We start from the raw sequence: 26,156 nt of genomic DNA, 5'->3' as shown, positions 1-26,156 counted from the left end.
CCTGAGCCCTAGGACCATGCCCCAGGACTACCTGACATGATGACTCCTTGCTGTCCCCAGTCCATCTGACCGTGCTGCTGCTCCAGTTTCAACTGTTCTGCCTTATTATTATATGACCATGCTGGTCATTTATGAACATTTGAACATCTTGGCCATGTTCTGTTATAATCTCCACCCGGCACAGCCAGAAGAGGACTGGCCACCCCACATAGCCTGGTTCCTCTCTAGGTTTCTTCCTAGGTTTTGGCCTTTCTAGGGAGATTAGCCACCGTGCTTCTACACCTGCATTGCTTTCTGTTTGGGGTTTTAGGCTGGGTTTCTGTACAGCACTTTGAGATATCAGCTGATGTACGAAGGGCTATATAAATACATTTGATTTGATTTGATGGTGTTACCCAAAGCAAAATGCTGACATCACCACTGTGCCATTGCAACTGTATAGTGCAGAGCCTACAGATAATGTGAGGGAAAGTGACAAGGAAAAGGCCCATAATAAGAGCAGAGGGGTGCAGTGATTATAATCCATGCATCCTGTGGCTTTCTGACATATGGCCAAGGGAAACGTCCTCAATTTGTCTTATTTTTCAATTGAAAGGGTATATGTTTCGGTTCTTTTAGGCATATGTCAACGAGAGGCGGAGTGGACGTCACTTTGAATCTGATGATGACTAGCTGAGGGGAGAGGGGTCTATCCGCTCTCGACCTATAAGATAAGAAACATTTAGACATGACCCATCTCATCCTATTATTCCTTCGAAATAACAAGGCAAAAAAGCAACCAACATGACCAAGTGTGCCCAAGGGACATTGTTATGGATATAATGCTCCATTTAGAGATATGATCTTTGTCAGGCTTGGCTGGCTAAAGGGAAGCCAGATATATTGAGATAATGACCGCCCAATTAGCTGGCTGTCCTGCAGACTGAGGGCCAGGGACGAGTGAATCATCACCCAAATACATCCTGTTCTGTTCTGTTCCCACTCACAACGGCTAAAGAGTGTCATTGTGGGATGTTTATTGGCATTGATATCCAGCCCGGAAAAAAACGGGGTCCTACGTAGCTGGAGCATACGTCACAGTGTAGTCTGTAGCCGTACTACGCCACCTAGTGTTTAAAAGAGGGCTTGAACCTCTGTAGAAAGGAAGATTAAGACCAATGTAAAAGAGGACGAAAGGCACACAGATTTGATCTCTCCAATTCACCAGTAGACAGTTTCTTGATCTTCAGGTGAGGGTGGTTGAGGGAAGTGGGAAATAGTATTTTCTGAAATGAGCCACTGGTCCTTTAAGAGTCGCTCCAAAATCAGGATCTTCTGAAACCGGAACCTGGTGCTTTAAGAGTCCACAGTGTCCAATAGGATCTACACGTCCACACTAGCAGGGTCAATTTCTCTGCCACCACAGAGCCTGCTTAGACAGAGAGACAGAAGTTGAGGCACCAGAAAGAACGTGAGAACATCCAAAGGACAATCTTGCAAGGCACAGAGTCATTTGGGGTGAATATGATTGTAGCCTACTCGCTTGTGATTTCACTCCCCTCTTATCACAGCACCTGTCCACCTGTCCAGTCTGTCCATTCGCGATATGTCTCATTGACATCCAAAACATTGTGTAAAACAAGCAAGCTCCTCCATAGATTAAAAGGTTTAAGAAAAAATAAAAAATCAATTGTCCATCAAGGCACTACCCCATGAATGAGCGCCGAGTTCCTCCGTTCTCTACATCGAGAACCTAGTACCAGAAATACTGCCGGACTACCAACCAATGACAGCCAGGTGAGTCTATTGCAAAGAGGACACTCAAAATCGTGGCCGGCGCCGCTTCACATTCTGCAGAAGGGCAATAAGCAGGTGAATCAGCCTTAGCTGTGTTTCATTTCGGACCTGGGGGAGACACACACAATCAATTTGCGCGCACGCTGGCAATCAACTCAAAGGAAAAACAGTCAAATAATCATGTGGTTGTTATGAAAACATGGTTCACACTTGAATGGGAAAAGGAAAAGAGTTTCAGTTGCCCTCCGCGATGGGTTGTTGTGCTGACCAACCTTACTGACCTGCAATATCGGGCAGACATCACCCTTAGATTGGTCCTCATGGACTTTCTTTCTTGGTCCTCTGTCCTCGACTCTCCTCGGCCCTATTGAGTAGGGTTTGTTTGATCCACCCTTTCAGGCATCTCTCCTGGAGGGTCATGTTGAGACCTGGGTACTGGCACCCTTTCATGCACCTCTCCTGGAGGGTCATGTTGAGAACTGGGTACTGGCACCCTTTCATGCACCTCTCCTGGAGGGTCATGTTGAGACCTGGGTACTGGCACCCTTTCATGCACCTCTCCTGGAGGGTCATGTTGAGACCTGGGTACTGGCACCCTTTCAGGCATCTCTCCTGGAGGCTCCGGTTGAGACCTGGGTTCCTGCACCCTTTCAGGCACCTAACCCTGGAGGTTCCGTGGGTGCTGGCATCTTCTGTGGCGCCAGCACCCACGCCACAACAGGGTAAGGGCATATTCTCAAATTATTCCTGTGAGTTGTCCGTTCTGGTCCTTCCTGTCCTTCAGGCCTAATTCTGTACACGGGGTCATCTGGGAATAAGGGGGCAACTATTACAAAGCGTTCTGGTCTCCATCTTGGGGCCAACTTACCCTGAGCCCTCCAACTAAAGTTTCTCAGTGTCTCTCTCTCTCCTGGGAGTAGAGGCAATACCTTGGCTCATCTGTCGCGTCAGTATTAGTCTCTGTCTTGTCTTTGTTCTGCTTGTTTTGCTACAGTTTCATAGGCCCGCTGTAGCTTCTTGTGTTCCCCCTGGTCGGTAAGGTTGTCTCCCATTACCATGTCCACTGGGAGACAGGCATGCCTGCCAAACATCACATAGACAGGAGACAGACTAGTGGAGTCATTTTGTAAGCATTTCACTGTAAGCTCTACACCCGTTGTATTTGGCGCATGTGACAAATACAATTCGATTTGATTAACACTGTTGTTGTAAGCATGTGTCAGCTCAGGGAGTTTGTACACCCAGTGGGTATGTTCTTCCTCCTCTAGTGAACATGAAAGGGACAATAGCGTGTGGTTAAATGTTTCTACTGGCTCATTACCTTGTGGCCAGTAGGGTGTGGCTCCATACATCTTACTCAGTTTGGCAACAATGGCTGACTCAAAAGCTGCTCCTTATGCATATTACATAGCTCCTCGGTCTGAGTGAATGTGCTCAGGACATCCGAGGGGCTGTATTACATGCTGCCATAATGCCTTAACAGTGAAACTAGCAGTCTGATTTCTGATGGGCACCACCCATGCAAACCCGAGAGAACACATCCACCATGACCAGATTATATGGGTGTGTGTCTCCTGGTCACCCTAATGACAGGTAATTAATAGCAAGAACCTCTAGAGGATGAGAGGTGACAGTAGAAACCAAAGCGGCTCTTACCTCTGGTCTTGCTTTTTGTGATAGACAGTGGCTGCAGTTGTGAATTTGTCAGAAACAGGCTGTGTTAGGCCCAATAGTTCAAATTTGAAAGAACTATAGTTCTTGTCAATGCGCTCAATGGGACATAGGGTTCAGCTTGCACAGGCTATGATATGCTCTGTGCCCTGGTGTCTGAGAAAGGACAGCACCTACTTAAGCCTCCCAGACTAGCATCTGCCTACAGTTTGAATGGTAAGGAGAAGTCAGCAAATGCTAGAATAGGGGCACTCACCAGCATTCACTTGAGCTCCTCAAAGGCCCTCTGATAGGCGTCAGTCCACTCAACCAGGTGGTTCTTCTTTCCCAGCTGCCTGGTCCTAGTCAGTAAAGTATTGAGAGGCGCTGTGGGGAGATGCGACTCGGAGAAAAAACACACACACTGAAATCCATTTACATGCACGCTGTCAGTCAACTCGTAGAAGAAAAAAAAAGCATTTTAAATGCTAAATAAGCATTTAAAAAAATGAAAACATGGTTTTCAACATGGTTGAATGGGAAAAGAAAAGTTGTTTCAGTCGCACTCCGCAACAAATATACTGATGGAACACTGCAACATCGATGTCACTGGAGATTATTCAACAGACATTTACCATTGAATTAACTTGATCTCATGTCATTGCAATATTTGATATTTGTCTAACAGCTAGATTTTGGAAAGATGAATTATGACTTGGAGTGACCTGACTTGTCAAAATTAAGACATTAGCTGGTCAAAATAATGACTGCAGTAATGCAGAAAGACCAAATCGATGAAGTTGAGGCAAGGATTCAACTTGGTTAATTAAAAAAAGAAAAGGATTGAACCTTTATTTAAGGTCCAAGCTATCTTATTCACCAGACAGGTTAGGAGGAGTTAAAGCAGAAATAGTGGTCCCTGGTCAACAGCCTGCTTTTCTCTAAACAAAGGTTTGGTCAGCAAATCCGATCCTTGGGAGGGGTTGAGTTTTCCCAGAACTGCTTACGTATTCAGTTTTCAATTACAGCGATGTTGTTGCGCCTGTGTTGATGTTGCTGATATAAATATTTAATCATCGTGACCTTTCGTCATAGTTGACCTCTGGCGGTATTCTATTTCTCCGCTCACTTTTTTTCTCCTCCCGTCTACCTTGCTCCTTCCCTTCTTCCCTCTTTCCCTCCATCCACTCCTTCTGCACTGAAACGTGGATCTCGTTACACATCTCGATCTGACTAGTTCTGAGCGAGGGATTCTGGGGGAGGACAAATACCTGGAGGCCAGGCCTATGTAGCTGGATATGGTTGATTACGACCCCCTCTAGCCAGTCACAGGCTCATTGGTTAGATGCGAGTCATGTGCGCTCTCACTCTTTACGAAGATTAATTTTGCGAGCATCAGCACTGAACTAACTGGTCTAAATGGTACAATGCTCCAAAGCCCCCAGGGGGTGGGAGACGTCAACATTTTCAAGTAAGCCGAAATCACTGGTGTCCGAGTCAGCATAATGTTTGTCTTTCTGAATACATTGAAGTGTATCTGTCGCTACAATGGGAGTGGGATTGTTAAATTGTCAAAGTGAGACCCAGTAGTAAATATTTATCAACCATTAATTTCATATCCAATCGCAAAACATAGTCAGTTGAAACTGAGATGATCATCTTTATTCCTACCCCATCCATTACAATCCTCTATAGATGATTATACATTATAATGGTCAATACAGGCATATTGCTATGCATCCGAAGCCTCTGTGAAAACAATACTCAGATACCAAGTTCAGATACAGGAATTCTTTACTGTCTCAATATAGAGTCATTTGATTGCAGCAGTATAAATACAAAAGACATAAAAGTATACGACAAATCAGGTAAACAAAATCATAAAAAAACGTGGGCATTTGATGAAAGATAACCTTAGCGCCACGGTCTAGGAAAAGCTCTGGAACGTCACCCAAGGTAATTAGGAAACCATATGTAATTTGGGCAAACTATCACCTCATTCAAAGACGTTAGTTGCTCCTTTTACCTTTTACCGGTCTCAGAACTACTATTCTGCTTCTCAAACAGATTCTACAGTGTGCTGGGTCAACTGTTCAATTCAAATCAAATTGTACTGGTCACATACACATGGTCAGCAGATGTTAATGCAAGTGTAGCGAAATGCTTGTTTCAATGGTTAACTTAAGGATCGACCGCCTTTTTTTCAATTTTTGCCTATAATGACATACACAAATCTAACTGCCTGTAGCTCAGGCCCTGAAGCAAGGATATGCATATTCTTGGTACCATTTGAAAGGTAAGATTTTTACATTTGTGGAAATGTTAAAGGGATGTAGGAGAATATAACACATTAGATCTGGTAAAAGACAATACAAAGAAGAAACTAACTGTTTAAAAAACAAATGTACCATCTTTGAAATGTATCTTTGAAATGCAAAAGAAAGGCCATGATGTATTATTCCAGCCCAGGTTCAAATTAGATTTTGTCCACTAGATGGCAGCAGTGTATGCGCAAAGTTTTAGACTGATCCAATGAACCATTGCATTTCTGTTCAAAATGTTGTATCAAGACTGCTCAAATATGCCTTATGTGCTTACTAATAACTTTTCATGTTCAAAACTGTGCACTCTCCTCAAACAATAGCATGGTATTCTTTCACTGTAATAGCTACTGTAAATTGGACAGTGCAGTTAGATTAACAAGAATTTAAGCTTTTTGCCAATATCAGATATGTCTATGTCCTGGGAAATGTTCTTGTTACTTACAACCTCATGCTAATTGCATTAGCCTACGTTAGCTCAAATGTCCCGCTGGGGACCCACCAATCCTGATTTTAATGTTTAATTAAATAGGGGCATTCAGGGGAATCAGACACCACTTTATTATCTCTGGCCTCTTCCTCTTGTATCAGTAAACTCCCCAGCAGAACCCCTGCTGCAGCCCCTATAGTAGTCCCTGTGGCTGCACTTAGTGGTGACCTCACAGAGCCAGCCATGGCCCCAACCACTGCCCCCAGTACTGCTGCCCCAATCTTCAACCATGGTGCTTCTCTCTGTTCATCTCCAACTCTCTGCTCTCGTCCTGCTGTGTTCCTCTGCCTCTCACCATCCTTCTGTGACAACATCTGTGTCTTTCTCAAATTTCTATGTTGAGTCTCTGTAAAAGAGAGCACATGCATTATAATTTAGCATGAACAACAACCATATTTTACTTTATTTAACTACATTTATAGCTAAATGAGATCTGATATAGAGGCAGTTAACGCACTCACTTAGATAAGAGTTGTCTACCATGTCCGCGGGTGCTGTAGATTCCACTCTGTGCAGTTGTATTCGATCCTCCTTAATCTTCACATGGTTGATCATGTCTTCTCTCACTTTATTCTGCTGCTTAAGCTCCGCTACATCTCTCTCTAGCATTGATATCTCCACCTCTTTCATTTCATACCTTTGTTTATTCTCTTGTAACTCCTTCTGTATCTCAACAATCATGGCATTCAACTCCTCTTCTCTTTCAGACTTTCTCTTTTCCAGGTTTTCTATATTGTCTCTCAGTTCTTTACTTTCTCTTTCATGCTTCCTCTCCATCTGATCCAATGCTCTGTCTTTCTCCACACACATTTGTTTGAGGGATTCCTTCTCTCTTTCATACTCCAAATGTCTGTCTTCTATCTCCTTTTCTCTCATTGTGTTTCTCTGCTCCATCTCTTTCAACATTCCAGCTTTCTCCTCATATCGCTTATCCATTTCCTCTACTTTCCTCTCTTCCTCTTCAATCATCCTTTTAAGCTTGTCATTCTCCCTCTCTTCCTCCTCTAGTCTTCCCCCAATCTCCTCAGAGCTTTTTGTCAACTTCTTTTTGCTCTCCCTGAGCTCCCAGTACATTTTGAGCCAGTGTTCACCATCGTTTCCCATCACTGTCTCCTCAATTTTCTCCAGAAGTTCTGTGACCTGAGAGCCTCCAGCCGGGCTTGTGTTATCAAAGACATGGTACCTGTTGCTACATTTATCGACAAGCCACTGAAGGGCAGGCCATCTCTCGATGTGAAGTTCGATGGCTGTGTCGCCAAGCTTGTCTCCCCAGGTGAACAACACTATAGCTTGACTCCAGACTGACCGACCAATCAGATTCAGTTTTTCTTCTGCTCTTGACCTGTCTGTCCCTGTGAATGTTTCGTCACAGCGTACGACCACGAGGACAGCGTGCGGCTCGGGAGCACAAAGAGATGCACCTTGGGTAATCTCAATTCTTACTACTTCAGGAGTGTCCTCAGTGCAGTATCGCCCATGCCACCCGGGTGTGTCCACCACTGTGACTTGTCTTACGGTGATGTCACCCTGTCTTTTCACACTGTGTGAAGTCGTGTGTCCAGCCTCAAAGGTTTTCTTACCCAGGATGCTATTTCCAGATGAGCTCTTCCCAACCAATCGAGGTCCCACTATCATGATTCTCTGTTCAGCTTCAGATAGTTGGTGGGACTTACCTAAATGGGAGATATTTATTTTAGATTACAATCTATTTGCATGATTTCAGATATGGTACCAAACCAATTTGGTAAAAAGAAATATATATACAGTATATATTTTGAATTCTTCCGATCCTCACCCCTGAGCAGAGATCTGAGTGTTTCCCTCTGTCTCTGTACCTTCATCCGTCTCAAACTCGCCCTCTCCTCCTCTGCCATCCTCTTAACTTCAATTGCCATTGAAAACCTCTCATTCATGACAACATAAGCAGGACCACCTGCCACCATTTCATCTATCTTCCTCAGCAGCTCTGGGACCTGAGTGACATCATTGCCCCATGTGTTGGCCCTAGTGTTTAAAGCATGGTACCTATGCCCACACTTCTCCACCATCTCCTGGAGATACCCATGTCTCACTATGTGTTCCTCTAGTGGCATTCCCCTGAGTTTCTCACATTGGGTAAACACTACCATCATGTGTCTCCAGAGTATGTGGTTGAGAAGCTTGAGGGGGCCCTCTACTGTCCATTCCCTGCCTTTGCGTGAGTTCAAAGGGATGACCATGAGGAAGGCATGGGGACCTGGTTGACACATGGATATGCTGGCTTCTATGTTACGGTGGACAAGGAGAGGGTCCTGCACAGAGTACTGGATGCATCTGTCTGATGTGTTGACCACAGTGACCTGCCGGCCATCCACTAGACTCTGTCTCCTCACACACATCTCCACGCCCCTCCTGGTGTCAAACAGCTTCCTGTCCAGGATGGTGTTTCCTGTTTGACTCTTCTCCAGCCAGTCCCTCCCCAGGAGGATGATTCTCAGCTCAGGGAGAGTACGCTGGTCCCCTATTAGAGAGAAGAGTACATGTTTTATAAAATATAACAGACTTGAATTTAGGCATTACAGTATTAACAAATTTCCAATATATGACCAACATTTTAGCTAGAATCAACATAACATATGACTATTGATGGTGAGGCCTATATACTGTAAATAAAATGTGAGAAAACTATAAGCAATGCACTGAAAAAGGTAGATATAACTCAGTAACTGACCATTCTGTCTCTTTGCTCTGGAAGCCATTTAGTACCTCTCTTTCTCTCTCTCTTTCTCCCTTTGTTGGACTTCCCTGAAGTATACTCATTGAACCCTAATATATATCCTTTCCATTATCTTTCGTTTTGACATGCTGGTCAACAGTCAAAGTCCAGTTTTATCCTGACTGTAATGTAACTCCACCCACATTGCTGAGAAATGACATTTCGTTCAGTAAAGATAACACATCTTCATGAAGCAAATTACATTGACTGACAGACACAGTTATATAGGTAGTCAGTCGTGGATCTAATGATTTCTGTGATGTCATTGAACACCAAATGTCCGAAAATTATCCATACAAAAATGCTAATCTAACATCAAGTAACGTTTAGAATGATGTGCCTTAAAAAAGCATTTATCCACTTCGTCAAAAAGCTTTTATTATTCAGATGCAAATTCAGAGTGAATGGAACAGCTGTTCCACTGCCAGGCTGTACAATAATCCCTTAGTGAGCATGAACTGATTGCAAACCATGCAAAAAGTAATAGGGCCTTGGCTACAGTTAAGAAATCCTGATTAATTACTGTCATTCTCGAAAAATACTTAACAAGCTCTCTCCTAGAGATAGTATTGCAAGACTTCCTGGAGTCACTGATGGCTTTTAAGATTAAATAATAAAGGGCTGAGGTTGCAATCCAGTGTACAGTATTTTCTTCCGATACAGTTGAAGACTGTACTGAAGAGACCCACTCCCTTCAACCTGCTTGTGCAAGAGATCTATTATTATTTGTGTTTTCCCATCTCCTTAGTGAAAACACCATTTAGACATCATAGTATCAGCGTAAGATTTGATAGTTGACTCTCAGCTTGTCATTCAAACGGTCTGTTATTGCCAAAGCATGTGAGCAAAGGTTCTGCTAAATACAATTAACATTTCAGTCAATACAACATATTCATAATTTACATTATGTAAATTGTACATTTCTATTATATACAGCTCCTCAGAGTTTGGAACACACATAGTCCAAGTCTATGGTAGGACTTGCATATAAACCATGGGTATTTGAAACACATGGGTGTTTCAATGTGATATGGCTGTGTGAAGCGTGTGACTAATACCTGCCTTGCCAAGTCTTCAGACCTGGATTTCTTCAATGTGTGATCAAAATTGAATTGCATTTTTTTTTAAATAAACAATCTACAAAAACTAATATGGGGGGGGGTATTTTACCCCCAATGTTGTGATTTCCAACCGGCTTGGGAGAGGCGAAGGTCCTGTCATGCGGCCCCCTTGGCCAAACCCTCCCCTAACCCGGACGACACTGGGCCAATTGTGCACCGTCCATTGCGACTCCCGGTCACAGCTGGTTGCAGTGGTCTGCAGTGACGCCACAAGCACTGTGATACAGCGCCACTTGGGAGGCCCTAGATTATTATATATATATATATATATTATTATTATATGTATATATATATTTTAAGATAAATTAAATAATCATAACTAAAGGGTAAAGTCTACAAAACTTACTCCATGTCATTGACAGAAAAACTTGAATTGTTGCAACTCATTGTGTTGCTGTCCGCCGGTGGCTAGCTAGCCAGCTAGCTAAAATTGTCCCTTTCCTATATTAGACACGACTGGAGATAGGGATTTGGACTTGTGGTTTTACTTAATTCTCCGTACTGGCCAATGATTATAACGGCAAATCTGATCCAACCATTAATTCATACATTGTTGTGCCTGGCCTGAGAGGATCTAAGTTATATGTAGTTATATGTAGAAGGTTAATGTTAACTAGATAACATTGCCCACGAATTGAAGTTATGCCACAAAACAATGAGATATTTCACCGGATGTATAAATGTGAAGCATCCGCTTGCCGTTTCCACTCACTACCACATATGGTAGTGAGAGGGAGCGCAGTGGCTGGCAGTGGTAGAAGATGGAGAGATGGATTTTGGCAGACGTTCTGCAAATTTTCTCATCGATTAAACATTTGATCTAAATTAAATGTTATGTTCCCAGAACTAGAATATGTTACAAACATAGTGGACTACGTTTTGTAGACTTTACCCTTTGCCAAAGTTGTAAAAAAGTGGGTCGTTCAGAAGGAGTGTTAAAGCGAATTGGGTAATTGCACACGCGCACTTCAGAGTAGACGTTCCCTAACGGAAATAGGCACGTGTGCTAGCGCATGCTTGGCTCTGCCCACTATAACTCGTTTGTTCTTTTTTGAAAGGACAAGATGTGGTCTATCTTGGTTTAGTTATAAACATATTTGGTTTGGCTAGCGAACAAGCATTTTAGCCAGGAAGCCTAGGACAACAAACATGTAAAGCGTGTACTGTATGACAAAATGATAAACGCTAATGACAAAACGTTTTTTTCTTTCTACAAGTAAGGTGAGTCAACATGTTTTTCTACATGCACACAGAAATCAGACAGCCACATTATATTTATCTTACGTTGACTGGACTAAATTATTGTGTAAATTTTAGTTGTCACTGTATTAGACCAAGCAGAGGTGATTTGATTATGTTTAAATGTTAAAGTTGAAATGGTGATGGAATAGTGGAGGCAGCTCATGTTTTCTTTGTAACTTGCGGTAACTCTGTGGTTCTAAGTCAATAGTTGTTTAGTGGTCCGAAAATGTTGGAAACTTACTTGGCCATGCAACGGTTTGTTACTGTACATGCACTATGCATTGTGGACTTCACTGGACAGAGGTTGCTATCTGGTTTTGTGATAAAAACAAAGGTGTGGTTGAATGTATTTGGGTTTTGTCACGGTCGCAAGGCATATGAATTAACAGGTTATAGAACAAACAACGCAATTATCACAACACATTTTACCCATGCACCGCTACGGAGTTAGAGTTGGATTTTTCCAATAAAAACTTTCCAGTGTTAGAAAATGTCAAATAACATTAAAACTTCTCTGTATTTGTCCTGGAAATATATACATACAGCTGGGCAACATTCCAAACACTTAAAAGACACTCTAACCCCTCTGCCATCAAATGTATTTATATAGCCCTTCCTACATCAGCTGATATCTGGGACAGATATCAGATGGGACAGCAAGGAGTCATCATGCCAGTTAGTCCTGAGGCATGGTCCTAGGGCTCAGGTCCTCCGAGAGAGAGAAAGAAAGAGAGAATTAGAGAGAGCATACTTAAATTCACACAGGACACCGGATAAGACAGGAGAAGTACTCCAGATATAACAAACTGACCCTAGCCCCCCGACACAAACTACTGCAGCATAAATACTGGAGGCTGAGACAGGAGGGGTCAGGAGACACTGTGGCCCCATCTGATGATACCCGGGCCAAACAGGAAGGATATAACCCCACCCACTTTGCCAAAGAACAGCCCCCACACCACTAGAGGGATATTTTCAACCACCAACTTACCATCCTGAGACAAGGCCGAGTATAGCCCACAAAGATCTCTGCTACGGCACAACCCAAGGGCAGGGCGCCAACCCAGACAGGAAGATCACATCAGTGACTCAACCCACTCAAGTGACGCACCCCTCCTAGGGATGGCATAAAAGAGCACCAGTAAGCCAGTGACTCAGCCCTTGTAATAGGGTTAGAGGCAGAGAATCCCATTGGAAAGAGGGGAACCGGCCAGGCAGAGACAGCAAGGGCGGTTCGTTGCTCCAGACCCTTTCCATTCACCTTCACACTCCTGGGCCAGACTACACTCAATCATATGACCCACTGAAGAGATGAGTCTTTAGTAAAGAATTAAAGGTTGAGACCGAGTTTGCGTCTCTCACATGGGTAGGCAGACCATTCCATAAAAATGGCGCTCTATAGGAGAAAGCCCTGCCTCCATCGGTTTGCTTAGAAATTCTAGGAACAATTATGAGGCCTATGTCGTGTGACCGTAGCGTACGTGTAGGTGTGTACAGCAGGACCAAATCAGAGAGAGAGGTAGGAGAAAGCCCATGTAATGCTTTGTAGGTTAGCAGTAAAACTAATGTTTTGGGGTTTTAGTCAGGATTCTAGCAGCCGTATTTAGCACAAACTGAAGTTTATTTTGTGCTTTATCCGGGTAGCCGGAAAGTAGAGCATTGCAGTAGTCTAACCTAGAAGTAACAAAAGCATGGATTCATTTTTCTGCATCATTTTTGGACAGAAAGTTTCTGACTTTTGCAGTGTTACGTAGATGGAAAAAAGCTGTCCTTGAAACCGTTTTGAAATGTTCGTCAAAAGAGAGATCAGGGTCCAGAGTAGCGCCGAGGTCCTTCACAGTTTTATTTGAGACGACTGTACAACCATTAAGATTAATTGTCAGATTCAACAGAAGATCTCTTTGTTTCTTGGGACCTAGAACAAGCATCTCTGTTTTGTCCGAGTTTAAAAGTAGAACGTTTGCAGCCATCCACTTCCTTATGTCTGAAACACAGGCTTCTAGCGAGGGCAATTTTGGGGCTTCACCATGTTTCATTGAAATGTACCAATTGTGTGTCATCCGCATAGCAGTGAAAGTTAACATTACGTTTTCGAATGACAACCCCAAGAGGTAAAATATATAGTGAAAACAATAGTGGTCCTAAAACGGAACCTTGAGGAACACCGAAATTTACAGTTGATTTGTCAGAGGACAAACCATTCACAGAGACAAACGGATATCTTTCTGACAGATAAGATCTGAACCAGGCCAGAACTTGTCCGTGTAGACCAATTTGGGTTTCCAATCTCTCCAAAAGAACGTGGTGATTGATGGTATCAAAAGCAGCACTAAGGTCTAGGAGCACGAGGACAGATGAAGAGCCTCGGTCTGATGCCATTAAAAGGTAATTTACCACCTTCACAAGTGCAGTCTCAGTGCTATGAAGGGGTCTAAAACCAGACTGAAGCATTTCGTAAACATTGTTTGTCTTCAGGAAGGCAGTGAGTTACTGCGCAACAGCCTTTTTAAAAAAAATTGAGAGGAATGGAAGATATCTTTAAAAATATTTTCTGGGTCAAGGTTTGGCTTTTTCAAGAGGCTTTATTACTGCCACTTTTAGTGAGTTTGGTACACATCCGGTGGATAGAGAGCTGATTTATTATGTTCAACATAGGAGGGCCAAGCACAGGAAGCAGCTCTTTCAGTAGTTTAGTTGGAATAGGGTCCAGTATGCAGCTTGAAGGTTTAGTGGCCATGATTATTTTCATCATTGTGTCAAGAGATATAGTACTAAAACACTTGAGTGTCTCTTGATCCTCGGTCCTGGCAGAGTTGTGCAGACTCAGGACAACTGAGCTTTGAAGGAATACCTAGATTTAAAGAGGAGTCCATAATTTGCTTTCTAATAATCATGATCTTTTCCTCAAAGAAGTTCATTAATTTATTACTGCTGAAGTGAAAGCCATCCTCACTTGGGGAATGCTTATTTTTAGTTAGCTTTGCGACAGTATATATATTTTTTCGGATTGTTCTTATTTTCCTAATTTAAGTTGGAAAAATAGGATGATCGAGCAGCAGTAAGGGCTCTTCGATACTGCATGGTACTGTCTTTCCAAGCTCCTCGGAAGACTTCCAGTTTGGTGTGGCACCATTTCCGTTCCAATTTTCTGGAAGCTTGCTTCAGAGCTCTGGTATTTTCTGTATACAAGGCAGCTAGTTTCTTATGGGAAATGTTTTTATTTTTTAGGGGTGCAACTACATCTATGGTATTGCGCAAGGTTAAATTGAGTTCCTCAGTTAGGTGGTTAACTGATTTCTGTCCTCTGACGTCCTTGGGTAGGCAGAGGGAGTCTGGTAGGGCATCAAGGCATCTTTGTGTTGTCTGTGAATTTATAGCACGACTTTTGATGCTCCTTGGTTGGGGTCTGAGCAGATTATTTGTTGCAATTGCAAACGTAATAAAATGGTGGTCCGATAGTCCAGGATTATGAGGAAAAACATAAAGATCCACAACATGTATTCCATGGGATAAAACTAAGTCCAGAGTATGACTGTGACAGTGAGTAGGTCCAGAGACGTGTTGGACAAAACCCACTGAGTCGATGATGGCTCCGAAAGCCTTTTGGAGTGGGTCTGTGGACTTTTCCACGTGAATATTAAAGTCACCAAAAATGTGAATATTGTCTGCTATGACTACAAGGTCCGATAGGAATTCAGGGAACTCAATGAAAAACGCTGTATATGGCCCAGGAGGCCTGTAAACAGTAGTTATAAAAAGTGATTGAGTAGGCTGCATAGATTTCATGACTAGAAGCTCAAAAGACGTAAATGTATTTTTTTCTGTAATTTGAAATTTGCTATCGTAAATGTTAGCAACACCTCCGCCTTTGCGGGATGCATGGGGGATATGGTCACTAGTATAACCAGGAGGTGAGGCCTCATTTAACACAGTAAATTCATCAGGCTTCAGCCATGTTTCAGTCAAGCCAATCACATCAATATTATGATCAGTGATTAGTTCATTGACTGTAATTGCCTTTGAGGTAAGGGATCTAACATTAAGTAGCCCTATTTTGAGATGTGAATACGAGGTATCACTATCTCTTTCAATAATGACAGGAATGGAGGAGGTCTTTATACTAGTGAGATTGCTAAGGCGAACACCGCCATGTTTAGTTTTGCCCAACCCAGGTCGAGGCACAGACACAGTCTCAATGGGGATAGCTGAGCTGACCACTTACTGTGCTAGTGGCAGACTCCACTAAGCTGGCAGGCTGGCTAACAGCCTGCTGCCTGGCCTGCACCCTATTTCATTGTGGAGCTAGAGGAGTTAGAGCCCTGTTTATGTTGGTAGATAAGAAAAGAGCTCCCAGCCAGCTAGGATGGAGTCCTTCACTCCTCAGCAGGCCAGGCTTGGTCCTGCTTGTGGGTGAGTCCCAGAAAGAGGGCCAATTATCTACAAATGCTATCATTTGGGATGGGCAGAAAGTTTTCAACCAGCAATTGAGTTGAGACTCTGCTGTAGAGCTCATCACTCCCCCTAACTGGAAGGGGGCCAGAGACAATTACTCGATTGCTGACACATCTTTCTAGCTGATTTACACGCTGAAGCTATGTTGCACATCCATCAAATGAAGTGGATACTTCTGATGTCTGACGAGTTGCAGGGCTAGGGAGGAAGGAATCATTTTTAAATGGACCACCCTTGCCTGGAAATTTGTCACTCGATCATCCCGCGATGTTTGTGTTTTCAGCTATTGGTAGCTTGTGGGTGCTTTGTTTGCGCTATGTCAATCATGATTGTATGTCTACTTTATATTAACTATATAATTATTAATATATACCTACTGTATGATAGCTAGCAAATTAATTAGCAAACTAACATTAGTGTGAATAAGAAAAAAATATTTATACAATTTCCAGAAGCTAACCAAACAAAAACAAAATCGATTTTATGACACGTGTTTGGGCATTAGTAGCACAATTTCTAACTTATTTACATTTGTTTTTAGTTACACTTGTATGTTGACTACATATTGACGTTTTGGAAGACTTTTCTTAGCTGGTGTACAATCATCGCAAATTTAATTATGGGGCGTTTCAGGCCCCGAAGTGGACATAATTGTACACTTGCAAACTCCATTAGAAATGAGGGCTGAGGGGCTACCGTTGCAAACTACCCTGCTAATAATTTGGACCGACAAGAAATATGGCCGCGGGGATTCACCCAAGGGCCGAGGGCTGTGTACTTTGATTTTCGAAACGCAACCCTGGACTGATAGATATTTGAAGGAGAGGTTGGACTGCGACAGTGTCTGATGGGTATTGTAGTTTGGAATTATGGGAAGGACACTGTGGAGATGAGCTCAATCGTTTGCCCCACAACTCCTAAACTACTGCAGACTGCAGCCTGGACGTAACATAGTAAATGTAAATCCGGGACATGCAAATGAGTATTATACCTTACATTTGGTATGGTTACATAAGGGAGAAGGTTACTTAACTCAAAAATGAAAGTAGGGTGGTTGGTCAGGCATATCAAGTTAATGTCTTGCAACCCAGAGGTTACATGCTCGAATCTCATCACGGACAACCTTAGCATTTTAGATCATTAGAAACTTTTCAACTACTTGCGACCCTAACCTTAACCCTTTAATCTAACTCCTAACCATAACCTTAACTCTAACCCCTAGGCTAGCGAACATTAACCACCTAGATAACCGAGCTAACATTAGCCATAACAAATTGTAATTCGTAACATAAAATACGAAATGGATGATGGACATCCACAAAGTAGTACAATACAAAGTTTAAAACATCATACAAGTTTTATTTAACTAGGCAAGTCAGTTAAGAACAAATTCTTATCATGCATCAGTATCATGCTGTGGGGTTGTTTTTCAGTGGCAGGGACTGGGAGACTAGTCAGGATCGAGGGAAAGATGAGCGGAGCAAGGGATAGGGAGATCCTTGATGAAAACCTGCTCCAGAGCGCTCAAGATCTCAGACGGGCAAAAGGTTCACCTTCCAACAGGAAGAATCGCAGAATGGTGAACTTAACTAAACGACGGAGAGTTTTGACTGTGTGATATTAGATTGCTTCTTGTGTAAATATTTTCTGTCTGGATTTTCATGATTTGTATGTAAGCACACAGCCATGAAAACACAGGAGTGGCTTCGGGACAAGTCTCTGCATGTCCTTGAGTGGCCCAGCCAGAGCCAGGACTTGAACCTGATCAAACGTCTCTGGAGAGACCTGTAAATAGCTGTGCAGTGACACTCCCCATCCAACTTGACAGAGCTTGAGAGGGTTTGCAGAGAAGAATGGGAGAAACTCTAATACAGTGCCAAGCTTGTAGCGTCATACCCAAGAAAACTCATATTTAAGTTTATATATATATATATATATATATATAAACTTAAATATCTTTTTATTTTTTAATTGCAAACATTTCCAAAAACCTGCTTTTGCGTTGCCATTTCAGTGTTGTGTGGAAAAAAAACAATTGAATCCCTTTTATAATAAGGCTGTAATGTAACAAAATGTTCGGTCGTTCTTTGAAGGATATTATCTAGCAAGCTTAGCAACATTGCTCATTTGACTTTTGTTTGACTACTGTTACAAAGTTTTTATGATTCAACAAAGCTATGCTCGGGATGTGTTCTGCACTTCCTGTGCGCACTCTGTGTTGAGGTAGCCTACTGCTGAAATGCGCTGAATGCTGCAACAAATATTAGACGTTCATTCATGTTTCTCATACGAACAAAAAGTTGTTCCAAATGTCAAATTTTGGAAGTGTTTAAGGTTAAGTTTAGTCATTAACTCCAAAATATTAAGGGTATGTATTAGCTCAGAATGGTTAAGTTTTGCGATAGGCTTAAAAAAAAAATGCAACCTTTTACACCAGAAGCAGATGCTTAAGCCCATCCACAACACCCCAGCAAAACCGAAACCTACTTGAAGGTAACATCCCTCACTGTTGCCCCTAGTGGCTGGTTTCTACATCTCCCGGTGTCCTCAGACATGGATGGACGTAATTAATTGAGGAACATGATAAAACTCTGAATTTATAAACAGCCTGTTTCAAAATTCACAATAATGTAATTGGTGATCAAATATATACTCATTACTAAATATCAGTTTAATTTGATCTGAAATCATTACATAGTGACGCAGCCAAGTCAACAAGGTAGCTCAGCGCTCTCTTATTTGGGGAGAACCCTGGCATAGAGACCATATCTTGGTTTTAAACGCTTTAAATGGTCACTGGATAAATATGAATTATTACCTGGATTAAAACTTGGTAGATTTTGGGGAAAAGATTCATTCCTAGCTGTAATTTATATCTGAACAATACATTTCTATTTTGCATCAATTATTGTGAAAGATGTATTCAATGAACCTTTGATCACAGAAATTATGGCAATTAGATTTTCAGTATATTTGATGGGTATTGCAAGTGTATTGCCTAATGTGAAAACAGTGTAATGTACTGCAATTTACTGTACAGCATTTTTTCTAATGGATTAACTGGTTGTTAACATGACTAAATTGAGAAGTGTTTGCTGATTTAAATAAATGTTTGCATGGTATTTCACAGTAAACTTATATTTTGGATAATAGGTTGTGTGGTAAAATACGTCTCCAAACCAAATTAATGCACAAAAAGGTTTCGAATGTGACTTTCTGCATTAAGTGTTACCAGCTTGGAGTTTTGTACTAAGAGTTTAAAAAAAACTCACTTTATGCTTGTGAAAATAGCACCAAAGTGATTTGATGATTTTTTTTTTAAACCTCTATATTTTCCATAGAGGTCATGGTTTCTTCATTCAAGCTTGATATGTTAAATGGCCATTTCAATCATCCATATTATGTCAACATTTCAATTTTCATAATTTCTGCTGTATCTATAACAGGATATCCTAACAAGATATTGAAAGAGAAATGTGACTTTTGTTCTTTCTAGTTGCAAGTTCCTGTTTTGCAGAAAATGTGCTCCTTCACATTCAGGGTAAGCTCTTTCAGTAATTCTTCACTCTCAACCTAAAAATGTTTTCTGCATATGTATTTTATTCCCTCTTGAAAATAAGTATGTAATTTATTGTAAAAACAAGTAAAGCATGGTCCTGATGTTTTATTATAGGGTCTTGTGTAGAATGATAGTTCCTGTCCGACTTTACAATAAGGTAACATTATTTTTTTTGTTCCCCTTGTCTTGTAGTTGGTGGATGGTGGTCTCATGTTCGTGCTCCTCAGTTTGACTAGGATTTCTGCCCAGAGAGAAATGTCCTTAAACCCCACTACAATAGGTCATTACACAGGTATAGCATCTTCTTCAGATTTCACACATTTCTACATCCCATTATTACAAGGCATAGTGAATATATTGTACCTTGAACAATAGACCTCTTTTCCTTCACATGCAACTTAATCGGGTAATGTATGTTCATGTTTTGTCAGAGTCCCCATGTCAACTATGTGACAAGTATGAAACTACTGTGACAGAGGGGGAGGCCCTTAGTTTGCCAGCCTACTATGACCTGAGTGAGTTGGTTTGGGCCAGCGTGACTGAGTTTACCTGGTACAGAAACAGAACCCAAGAGCTCCCGTCCTCTGAGGAAGAGCGTGTGCATCATCATGGACCGGTGCTCTTCTTCCTCCCCCTTTTAATCAACGACTCTGATCAGTACTACACCTACTGGTAATACAACAAGTGTGTGTGTGTGTTTAGGGGTTACATTGGTCATTGAGAGCGGGGGAGCCCTGTTTGGGAGGGTGAGGGTTGAGTCTAGGGTTAGTGTTGAACCTGGATGTGTACATAGGGCTAGGGTAGGCATGCACATTTACAAAGAACAAACCTTAGGGTCCATTCTCATGCATGAACGTTGAATAAAATTATATTCGAACTTACTCTGCCGACTTGAAATTGGAGACAAAATATCCACAGAACTATTATTACCGACTTCAAAATGCAGAACTCTGTGTGTGGCAATAAAGATGTTTGCTCCTGACCAAGCACAAGACGGAAGGACATGCACAATGATGCATGCATATTGACACAAATTCTGCAGGTGTTTACATGGTTTTGATGATAGAAATTTCAACGGCAGTTCTGTCACTCTAAAACGTTGGGTAAATAATACTTTCCTGTGGATATTTTGTCTCAATATTCGACCCACTGAAGGACCAACCAAGACTCGTAACTTCCATGTTTTTATACTGCTTAGTTTCAGGCTAGATATACTCTTACAAAAAAACATTTGTTCTCTACAGCCTAAAAGGGTTCTTCGGCTGGCCCCCAGTTAGAACCCTGTTGGTTACCTTTTGGATAACTGTTACACTGTATATGCTTATGTTCCAGGAGAAAGGCAGCAGACACCTGCCTAATGTTTGTGACAGAGGTGATTGTTGTCAAAGCACAACCGTTTGATCATTCAGTCCTGTTTAACGATATCTCAGAGTCAGCAGACAACATTGCTATCCCATGTCCTGACCCCGTGGAAAAACTATGCCAGGATGGAAAAGAGAACATAGCCTGGTATAAGGTACTGAACATGACCGGAATGCTAACACAAACCTCAAGTCTGCAAAACTATTCAACATTGGTTCTCAACTCCTGTCCTAAAGCTCCTAAGGGTGGCACCGGCTCTTAATGAGTGGAATCAGGTGTGTTACTGCTATTTCAGCAAAGATGTATGTCAAATTGTTTGTCTTTAATTTCAGAATTTCAGTCTCATTCCAAACGAGTCTGAGAGAAATCTGTGGGTGTATGGCGCCTCCAAAGCAGACGAGGGCATCTATACGTGTGTGTGCACGTGGGAGCACAATGGGACGGTTCTCAAAACTTCTGCATCCAGGAGACTAAAGATCCAAGGTATGTAGGTTGTGACTTGATGACCGCTCTGTCAATCCTCTCAGCAGTTTATTTATTTGATTTTAGCTTTGCTGAAACCTCATCCAAGATGGCAGCAGGGTCAGCAAACATGGAAACTCTAGGCTGCATTACAGCGGGTTATTAGGCTACACTAGGTACATTAGCCTCCATTTATATCAAACAAACAGAATCAAAAACATCAAAAGTGACCCTCATATCACATGTGGTCTTTGTGACAGCAACAATCATCAATAACAACGTTTTGGATGTATCCAAAAGTATCTTTCTGACTAAACTGTGTGTTTGTCTCCTTCAGCTCCCTCTGCCTCGCATCCTCCTCAGATCAACCTGCCTATAAACGGAAGCACAGAGACCACTGACCTGTGTAGGGATCAAACCTGGCTCAAATACTTGTGTTGTGCTTGATTTGGTTTGCCTGGTATATCTCTCTGTCTTCATAGTATCTCTTATTCTTCATAGACACCACAAAGAAGTTGAGGTGTGAGGCGTTTTGTGGGCAGAACATTGAAGACAACTGTCACGTGTGGTGGGAGATAAATGGAGTGAAAGTGCACTTGCAGCAGCAAGGCTACTCGGTGAACACCACCAGGTAGGTACACACACACATGCACACACACACATATGGATTCATGCATACACACAAGCACACACACATTTGATTTTTGAGAACAAGGTTACAGAATTACCACATTTCCTTGAAAGCAAGACCCCAGATTCACCGTTGAGAATTCGCTGTGTGAATGTTTTGTGTGTATGTGTTACTGTAGCGAGGTGGAGGTATCTTCAATGCGGAGTATCTTCACAGCTATCCTGACCATAAACACAGTGACTATGAGGGACCTCCAGTCAAAGTTCACATGTGTTGCAATGAACGACCAGAAATGGGATTATGTAGTAGTTACTCTCAAGCTAAGAGGTTAGTGCACACACTCTAAAACAAACATCACACAGACATACAGTTGAAGTTGGAAGTTTACATAAACTTTGGTTGGAGTCATTAAAACTAGGTTTTCAACCACTACAAATTACATCACTCCATCAACCACTCCACGTTCATCTGTACAAACAATAGTATGCAAGTATAAACACCATGGGACCACGAAGCCGTCATACCGCTCAGGAAGGAGATGTTTTCTGTTTCCTAGAGATGAACGTAATTTGGTGCGAGAAGTGCAAATCAATCCCAGAACAACAGCAAAGGATCTTGTGAAGATTCTGGAGGAAACAGTAACAAAAGCATCTGTATCCACAGTAAAACGAGTCCTATAGAAGCCACTCCTCCAAAACCGCCATAAAAAAGCAATACTACAGTTTGCAACTGCACATGGGGAGAAAGATTGTCCTCTGGTCTGATGAAACAAAAACATAACTGTTTGGCCATAATGACCACCGTTATGTTTGGAGGAAAAAGGGGGAGGCTTGCAAGCTGAAGAACACCATCCCAACTGTGAAGCACGGGGGTGGCAGCATCATGTTGTGGGGGTGCTTTGCTGCAGGAGGGACTGGTGCACTTCACAAACTAGATGGCATCATGAGGGATGGAAAATGATAAGGATATATTGAAGCAACATCTCAAGATATCAGTCAGGAAGTTAAAGCTTGGTCGCAAATGGGTCATCCAAATGGACATTGACCCCATGCATACTTACAAAGTTGTGGCAAAATTACTTAATGACAACAAAGTCAAGGTATTTGGAGTGGCCATCACAAAGCCCTGACCTCAAATCCTATTGAAAATCTGGGCAGAACTGAAAAAGTGAGTGCGAGCAAGTAGGCCAACAAACCTGACTCAGACCAGCTCTGTCAGGAGGAATGGGCCAAAATTCACCCAGCTTATTGTGGGAAGCTTGTGGAAGGCTACCCGAAACGGTTGTCCCAAGTTAAACAATTTAAAGGCAATGCTGACCCACTGGGAATGTGATGAAAGCTGAAATAAGTCATTCTCTCTACTATTATTCTGACATTTCACATTCTTAAAATAAAGTGGTGATCCTAAGACAGTGAATGTCAGGAATTGTGAAACTGAGTTTAAATGTATTTGGCTAAGGTGTATGTTAACTTCCGACTTCAACTGTATATGTCACACAGACACACAAAATCACACATGCAAACTCTGTAACTTTCTTGGTGTTGTGTTCTCCCTGTCCCCCCCCCCCCCCAACAGGGTTTATGTTTATGGGTCTATGTGTGGTGGTACTGCTCTTCTTCTTGCTAGCTGCTGTGGCCGTCAAAGTCTTTGACATCGATCTGGCGCTTCTCTTCCGTGGAGTTTTCAAATGCTGTGGTCGATCTGAGGGTAAGAACATCTAGCCACCCACTGAAGTGTAATGATGCTATTTCACAAAGATGTTTCATTGTACAGAAATGCTTATTCAGCCTACATGATCTATATAGTATTGGATACCATATAAACATATTACTACATTTAGTTCTTAGTCACCACACTGAAGCATGGCCCACTGATTGTGCAGTGCAGTTGTCTGCAGTAGGCCCTTCTCAACAGGTCCCGGCTGGGGTCAATCCCACTGCAAGTGTAGAAGTAATGAGCAAATTTATATTAAAATAACTCAATTTCAGTTCAACTCGAATTTAATCAAATCTCTACAATCTACTCCTTTCCTGCTGAGATTTGACAGACACCTCTCTGTCTGAGATTTCAGATGGGAAGGTCTATGATGCTTACGTTGTCTACCAGATGGATGGCGTAGACAAGGAAAGGGAGGAGAAATTGTATCACTTTGTGAGCATTGTTCTGCCCACTGTCCTGGAGCAGAAGTGTGGCTTTAGACTCTTCATCCACGGCAGAGACGACTTACCTGGAGAAGGTTGGTTCTTTCAGACTGTGTCCTACCCTCTAAGAAGCAATAAACATTACTAAAGTCAAAAGTTAACTTCTCCCTCTCCTCTCTGTTCTGTTGTCCCCAGACGACATGGAGTTGGTGGAGGACTGCATGCGGCTGAGCAGGAGGCTGATTGTCATCCTGACCCCCAGCTCAAGCACATGGTCAGGCTCAGGAGGTCAAGGGTCATGTGGCCAATGGGGCTACTCGTCTTCGTTGACCACAGCGGAGGACTATGACTGTCAGGTGGGGCTCCTCCAGGCTCTGGTCCACAGTGAGATGAACGTCATCCTCATCCAGCTGGGGGACATGGGGGAGGGTGGCTACACACACCTGCCCCCCGGCCTGCAGCACCTAGTCCGCAAGAATGCCCCCTTAATCTGGCATGAGGGAAGGCGTGGGTCGACGCTGCCCAACTCAAGCTTCTGGAAGAGGGTGCGTTACATGATGCCTTGGCCGCGCTCAACTAGTTTTGACAGCCAGTTAATGACTGTTCTATGTGAACAATCTGGTCTGAGGACTTGAAGTGCGTGTGGAGGTCTGGGTTCTCTGAAAATCCTTATTCCATTCATAGAAATATCATTAATTATTCCAGTGCTGTGCAGCGATATACACAGGTTAGCTGAGCACGTCACAAAAACGATGTGTACAATGTGGCAGAAGGCCGTGTGTTGTTGTGATTCTGGATGGCTAGCAACAATGACAAGAAACTGCCATGTGGGGAATAGTAAGTGGCTAATTTCAGCTAGTTTTATCTTGTTCTTGATTCCATGTCTTGTTTTTAGGTATTTTGACTGATGTCACGTCTATGCTAATATGGCAAAATGTCCTTGCTTACTAACCAACAACTGTAACAATGTATTTGTGAGAGAACAAGTGTTCATTGTGTAACTTTTTTATGTTTTCAATAAACATTGGAGACTAAACATAGCTTACATGTTGTCAACAATCTAAACCAACCCGTTCTGTTGTGCCCCATATTTGTGCACGTCTGTTTTGTTGCTAAACAACCAACCTGTCTATGACAGCTGCCATAGTGACATACAGTTGACGTCAAGCTTCTGATAGTCTAATTGACATAATTTCAGTCAATTGGAGGAGTACCTGTGGATGTATTTCAAGGCCTACCTTCAAACTCAGTGCCTCTTTGCTTGACATCATGGGAAAATGCAAAGAAATCAGCCAAGACCTCCACAAGTCTGGTTCATCGTTGGGAGTGATTTCAAAACGCCTGAAGGTACCATGTTCATCTGTACAAACAATAGTGCCCAAGTATAAACACCATGGGACCACACAGCCGTCATACCGCTCAGAATGGAGATTTGTTCTGTCTCCTAGAGATGAATTTACTTTGGTGTGAAAAGTGCAAATCAATCCCAGAACAACAGCAAAAGACTTTGTGAAGATGCTGGAGGAAACAGGTACAATAGTACATATATCCAAAGTAAAACAAGTCTTATATCGACATAACCTGAAAGGCCGCTCAGCAAGGAAGAAGCCACTGCTCCAGAACCGCCATAAAAAAAGCCTGGCTACGTTTTGCAACTGCACATGGGGACAAAGATTACTTTTTGGAGAAATGTCCTCTGGTTTGATAACAAAACTAGAACTGTTTGACCATAATGGCCATTGCTATGGCCCACTGATTGTGGTGGCTCTCCAGAGGGTAGTGAGGTCTGCACAACGCATCACCAGGGGCAAACTACCTGCCCTCCAGGACACCTACACCACCCGATGTTACAGGAAGGCCATAAAGATCATCAAGGACAACAACCACCCGAGCCACTGCCTGTTCACCCCGCTATCATCCAGAAGGCGAGGTCAGTACAGGTGCATCAAAGCTGGGACCGAGAGACTGAAAAACAGCTATCTCAAGGCCATCAGACTGTTAAACAGTCACCAATAACATTGAGTGGCTGCTGCCAACACACTGACTCAACTCCAGCCACTTTAATAATGGGAATTGATGGGAAATGATGTAAAATATATGACTAGCCACTTTAAACAATGCTAACTAATATAATGTTTACATACCCTATATTATCTCATATGTATACGTATATACTGTACTCTATCATCTACTG

At 42.4% G+C, this 26,156-nt stretch overlaps 2 protein-coding genes across 2 annotated transcripts; one reads left to right on the top strand and one right to left on the bottom strand.

Annotated features, from left to right (window-relative positions):
* Nucleotides 1–5,066: 5,066 nt before the first annotated feature.
* LOC109902646 (GTPase IMAP family member 4-like) lies at nucleotides 5,067–7,889 on the bottom strand. Its single transcript, XM_020499182.2, has 2 exons — nucleotides 6,699–7,889; nucleotides 5,067–6,583 (listed from the first exon to the last, which is right to left on the bottom strand). The coding sequence occupies exons 1-2, from the start codon at nucleotides 7,870–7,872 to the stop codon at nucleotides 6,261–6,263; spliced, it is 1,497 nt and encodes a 498-aa protein (XP_020354771.2). The 5' UTR covers nucleotides 7,873–7,889; the 3' UTR covers nucleotides 5,067–6,260.
* A 3,161-nt stretch (nucleotides 7,890–11,050) lies between these two features.
* LOC109867241 (interleukin-1 receptor-like 1) lies at nucleotides 11,051–25,002 on the top strand. Its single transcript, XM_020456300.2, has 12 exons — nucleotides 11,051–11,334; nucleotides 19,304–19,348; nucleotides 19,559–19,658; nucleotides 19,798–20,038; nucleotides 20,699–20,882; nucleotides 21,061–21,211; nucleotides 21,528–21,596; nucleotides 21,692–21,821; nucleotides 22,000–22,148; nucleotides 23,397–23,528; nucleotides 23,893–24,057; nucleotides 24,158–25,002. Exons 1-12 carry the CDS (start codon nucleotides 11,302–11,304, stop codon nucleotides 24,595–24,597), a joined length of 1,839 nt encoding a protein of 612 aa, XP_020311889.2. The 5' UTR covers nucleotides 11,051–11,301; the 3' UTR covers nucleotides 24,598–25,002.
* The last annotated feature ends 1,154 nt before the right edge of the window (nucleotides 25,003–26,156 follow it).

Source organism: Oncorhynchus kisutch, linkage group LG2 (genome assembly GCF_002021735.2).
Source record: "Oncorhynchus kisutch isolate 150728-3 linkage group LG2, Okis_V2, whole genome shotgun sequence".
NCBI classification, from domain to species: domain Eukaryota; kingdom Metazoa; phylum Chordata; class Actinopteri; order Salmoniformes; family Salmonidae; genus Oncorhynchus; species Oncorhynchus kisutch.
Note: the sequence above shows the minus strand (reverse complement) of the source record. Positions and strands in the feature narration are given on the sequence as shown.

Bases quoted from the DNA above. Each gene is read 5' to 3' on its own strand.
- LOC109902646 (XM_020499182.2), bottom strand. From the start codon at position 7,872: ATGATAGTGGGACCTCGATTGGTTGGGAAGAGCTCATCTGGAAATAGC. The intron at 6,584-6,698 runs GTGAGTGCGTTA...TCTCTTTTACAG, and splicing joins GGTAGACAACTCTTATCTAA to AGACTCAACATAGAAATTTG.
- LOC109867241 (XM_020456300.2), top strand. From the start codon at position 11,302: ATGACAAAACGTTTTTTTCTTTCTACAAGTAAG. The intron at 11,335-19,303 runs GTGAGTCAACAT...TGTTCTTTCTAG, and splicing joins TTTTTCTTTCTACAAGTAAG to TTGCAAGTTCCTGTTTTGCA. The intron at 20,039-20,698 runs GTAATACAACAA...CTTATGTTCCAG, and splicing joins GATCAGTACTACACCTACTG to GAGAAAGGCAGCAGACACCT.